The sequence below is a fragment of the Etheostoma cragini genome, chromosome 20 (assembly GCF_013103735.1).
Source record: "Etheostoma cragini isolate CJK2018 chromosome 20, CSU_Ecrag_1.0, whole genome shotgun sequence".
NCBI classification, from domain to species: Eukaryota; Metazoa; Chordata; class Actinopteri; order Perciformes; family Percidae; genus Etheostoma; species Etheostoma cragini.
In genome coordinates, this window is record NC_048426.1 from 23,865,348 (window position 1) to 23,870,260 (window position 4,913).

The 4,913-nt window shown below is 40.5% G+C and overlaps 1 protein-coding gene across 1 annotated transcript in view; it reads left to right on the forward strand.

Moving 5' to 3' along the window:
• The first annotated feature begins 2,209 nt into the window (after positions 1 to 2,209).
• The window catches only part of akap6 (A kinase (PRKA) anchor protein 6), a 158,542-nt gene continuing 155,838 nt past the window's right edge, over positions 2,210 to 4,913 (forward strand). Inside the window, exon 1 of the mRNA XM_034859174.1 lies at positions 2,210 to 2,364. Coding sequence (XP_034715065.1) covers positions 2,210 to 2,364 — 155 coding nt within the window. The remainder of the gene's footprint in view (positions 2,365 to 4,913) is intronic.

Consider the following 4,913-nt stretch of genomic DNA (forward strand, 5'->3'; position numbering starts at 1 on the left):
CTTGATTACAGCCCTGGATCCAGAACTATTTGATGTCCGTGAATAATGTTGTCTAGATTCATCCTGTCAGGTCTGATCCGGTCTATTTGTTTCCAGATCAGCTGACTTTGAGGGCTGTGGACTATTTCAAGTCTCGATCTGAGACCCCTCTGAGTGTGTATGTGCTGCGTACTGTATGCAGTATGTACATGTGTCACGTGTCCAAACCTTCGCTCCTGTTGGCGTCTCTGCAGGAAAATGACCTATTTATGGTCTAATGAAGTCGTTAACACGTGGCTCTGTTGTATCAGTATAGAAGGAAGGGCGTTGCTTGAGAGTGAATAAAATCCATCGTAATTACCCACCAAGCAGCGTTAGTGTTGTATCAACAGACCAAATTTACTGAAACATGAGATGTGTCGTCCTCGGGTCAAATTGACCCGGTTTTAAGTGTTTTATATCCGAAAAATGGATTTCTTTCAACCAAATTGCCCAAAGATAACATAGATAATTCCATACAAGGTTCTTCAGGTAAAATCAATGATTACTTTCATTGACTTTTTGGGTGTTTTTTAATGGTTTCAAAACTGTATCTGGAATACACTTTGGCATATACCCATCTTCGATCCTATTAGTCAAAATAATTGCCTTTTCTTTAACTAAACACTTATGTATAATTTCATATAAATGATTTGTTGACCAAGAAGTCCAAGAATAAGTGTAAAATCTGTTATTAAATCTGCTCAGGTTTTAGTTTTTTTAAATCACCAAAAGAATGGAAAAAGTGACAAATAATCAGAAAAAGGAACAAAATCATTGTAAAAGCAAAAAAAGAAGTTAAATTTCAATTTTGACCTGGAAGGACAAGTTCGTGCTTAAAGGGAAGACAACACAAGGGTTAAGGGGCCCCAATATTTGTGTATAAACACACTAATAATTCATTACATTTATATAACACTTTATAGAGTTAAGCGGTATCCAAATTTTAATACCGTCAAACCTATTCAAAAATATTTGTTCTTTTTACTTTATCCATATTATTATTTCATGTATATTGTATGTATGTATGTATGTATATTTTTCCTAGCATTTCATTTAAATTTATATTCTGTGTTTTGTGACTGATTTTGCTGCTGGAACACAGGAATTTCCCATTTTTCTTGGGATCAGTAAACATCTATCCATCTCTCTATCTCTCTATCTCTCTATCTATCTATCCATCTATCTATCTATCTATCTATCTATCTATCTATCTATACATACATAGGTGGTGCAGTTTGAGGTCGGATCACTTTCTCACCGCATTTAAACCGCTCTAGAGTTGGATTGAAAGCGAACTGAGACCTCATCATCAAGCAGGTCTCGGTGTGCTGGTTTTGTCCGATTGATTGATTTTTTTTTGGTGCGATAGCTGCGTTCTCATCTGCCCAAACGAACCGCACCAACGGGGCAAACAAACTCCTAGTGCAAACAAAACAAGGAAGGTGTGAAAGCGCCCTGAGTCTCTCTGTCTCTGTCTCTCTCTCTCTCTCTCTCTCTCTCTCTCTCCCCCTCCCTCCCTCCCTCTCTCTGTCTCTCTCTCTCTCTCCCCCTCCCTCCCTCCCTCTCTCTGTCTGTCTCTTTGTCTCTCGTCATGTGACTGATGAAGTCATGGTGGTGCTGATGATGATGTCATGTCTGCTTCTGCCCAGTGACCTCATCCTGACTTGACTCACAGACAGGAAGTGTTTTTCTCAGTATAATGTTTCAGGGAAAGACGGACAAGTTAGTAGTTTATTCCTTAAAAAAAAAAAGAGTAGTCTTTAAAAGGGTAATGGAATGCAACACCGGGTTTACCTCGTCATAGTTAATGTACGACGTGGGTAAAATAGGCATACATAGAACCTCAACGTCCCGTTGACATCCCTTTCCAATGCAGATCTCACAATTTTTGAAACTGCTGCTGCAACCTACTGAATCTCAACAAAGCCATGCAGTAGTTGACGTCCACAGAGTAGCTGTACCTTACTTGGCTTTAGTCTGTACCTTTGTCACGCCCCAAAATCACACCACTGACCTGAGAGAGACTAGTCTTCTGAATCTAGGTTGCGCAGATCTCAGAAATTTAAAACTTTGTCTGTCTGCTACTTCATTACTAAATTCTGAGACTTTTTTTATGTAAGAAATGAACTACGTAGGGCTCAAATAAGTTTCCGTTTTATGAAAATTGATGACTAATTGCAAATTCGGTATGACTGTGCCAGATTTTAGGAGCTCCATACAGTCTGACGAGACAGTGGGAGCCCACTGCGCTCCATACCCAGCTCAAAGTCACCGTTTCTGGGTCACGGGACTACCAAATGCTGCTGTCCTGACGGAGCTGCTGTCCCTTGATCCCCTCTTCCTGTGTGTGTGTGTGTGTGTGTGTGTGTGTGTGTGTGTGTGTGTGTGTGTGTGTGTGTGTGTGTGTGTGTGTGTGTGTGTGTGTGTGTGTGTGTGTGTGTGTGTGTGTGTGTGTGTGTGTGTGTGTGTGTTGCCCGCGCAATCTCTTATGGAGCATTCATAACTTTGGAAAAACCACAGGTTCCAGTTCCACCTCATAATGCATATGTGTGTTGTTATTTATACAAATGATCCGGGGAAATTAACGCCTCTTGTCCGCGAGTCTCCTGATGAGAGCTGCAGTGCATGTGCACGTCAACCAATCAGTGTGCAGCTCATCTAAATATTCATGAGCATGCCATATTTGGGAGAAAAAGCGCCTGTTTCTTCCAGCAGGGCTTATTCACAGGGTAGCATTATTAGGGCCCAGAGAATAGCACTCAGGCCATTTTCAGCCCAACCTATGTTACATACTCTATTAGGAGACCTCAAGGAACAGTGTGAAATACCCTAAATAATCATTATACTGTACCTTTAAATCCTCATGTTGTCCTCGGGTCAAATTGACCCGTTTCCCTATATCAGTGTTCTTTATAATTCCCCCAAATACCATGATTGATTCCACCCAACGCTCTTTGCCAAGTACAAATCTCTACTTTCATTAATTTTGGGGCGTCTTATTCAATTTTATAGCATTTGAAAACTAAATGGAATTGTTTTTGAAATAGTATTGAGTAAAAGTTGACATATTCCAGTCTGTGATTATCATCAACATCCATTTCCTTTCCATCCATTTATAACTCAAACATTAGGTAGGCTATAATGTCCTGTAAATGAGGTTTACTGACCCTAAATTCCAAAAATAACTGTAAAACTAAAGTTAATAGCGTTGAAAACATAAAATAAAGTGTCAAACATTTAAAATAAAGCATCAAAAGTGATGAAAAATGGGACAAAAACGTAAGAAAAAGACAACACAAGGGTTTAGGGATGATAAGTACATACTGTACATTTAAAAAAAAAGAAATATACTAATGCCAAAAAGTAAGCTGTTTGAAAAACAAAAAGGTGCTAAAGTATTTGGGATGGGACTAGGATTGAGCTTCTACTTTCAAGCTTTTTCACTGTTTATCGGTTTCTGGAGTGTGACATTGGCGTGAAAGGTCATACATGGGCCGGCGATTTGAACCCTGGCACTGGATGTGAACCGCCTCCTCGATCTTTATCGCCTCTCTCGTCAAAAGCAGGTTTGTCCTTAACTCGTAAAGTACCGCCTCATCTACCCCACCTCCCCCCCCCGTCCCCCCCAGTCCTCTGTTGAACCAGAACCAGTCTGAACTGGGTTGTGGTCATTGATCCTGTCGGGCAGGTTGAGTTTATCACTGAGCGCTATTTGTTCTGCTGACATAATTTCTCTGCTTCACTGCTGCTAATGCTGATCAATACAGAGCCTGAGTCACCCCTCACTGCAACACTGTGTGTGTGTGTGTGTGTGTGTGTGTGTGTGTGTCCGTCTGTGGTTAAACCGCTTTGAATCAGTAACATCTATTTTATTTTGTGAAGGCTTTTCTCTGGAGAGCAATAATACTTCTGAGTCTTTGCACATCCACTTTTTCTGGTATAATAGTAGTATTATTGGCATTTACATGTTGTTTTTTTCTGTTTATTCTCTGTTTATGTTCTATATTTTTACCAAATATTCATGAGTTAGTTTATTTCAGTAAAACAAAATAGATAAATTAGCATTCCAGCTAGTTTATGTGCCAGATAAATGAAACATTCTGGGCTCGAATCTGCAGATTTTCTTCTTTTTTTACACAATTGATGTTTATCTTAACTTTTTAATTCAGGAAATTATTAATCTATATTTATTATCTCAATGTTATCTGTCACTTGAAGCTACCCTGTTATGTTTCTGTGTTTAAACGTCTTGCTGAAAGCTGCAGACAGGCTGAACTGGGAGCTGGATGCATATTTTATTCAGAGAAAAGAGGATAGGAATAAAACATTTTATTTTGTCTTTTTTCGTTGCTTTGGGTCATGCTTAAAAAGATTTAAAGCTACTGTTGAGATAAAGGAAAGGACACAGACACACACACACCAACACACCCAGACACACACACACCGACACACACAGACACCCACACACACTAACACACATAGACACAGACACACACACCAACACACACACATACACCAACAGACACAGACACACACACACCAACACACCCAGACACACACCCCGACACACACAGACACCCACACACACATAGACACAGACCCACACACCAACACACACAGACACACACACACACACACACCAACAGACACAGACACCAACACACACACATACACCAACAGACACAGACACACACACACCAACACACCCAACCACAGACACACACACCCACACTCACCAACACACACATACACACAGTGTAGTGCAGTGCCATTCTGTGTCAGCCATGAGAGGGAATAGAGAGAGAGAGGGAGAGAGACAGACAGAGAGAGAGAGAGAGACAGACAGACAGACAGACAGACAGACAGACAGAGAGAGAGAGAGAGAGAGAGAG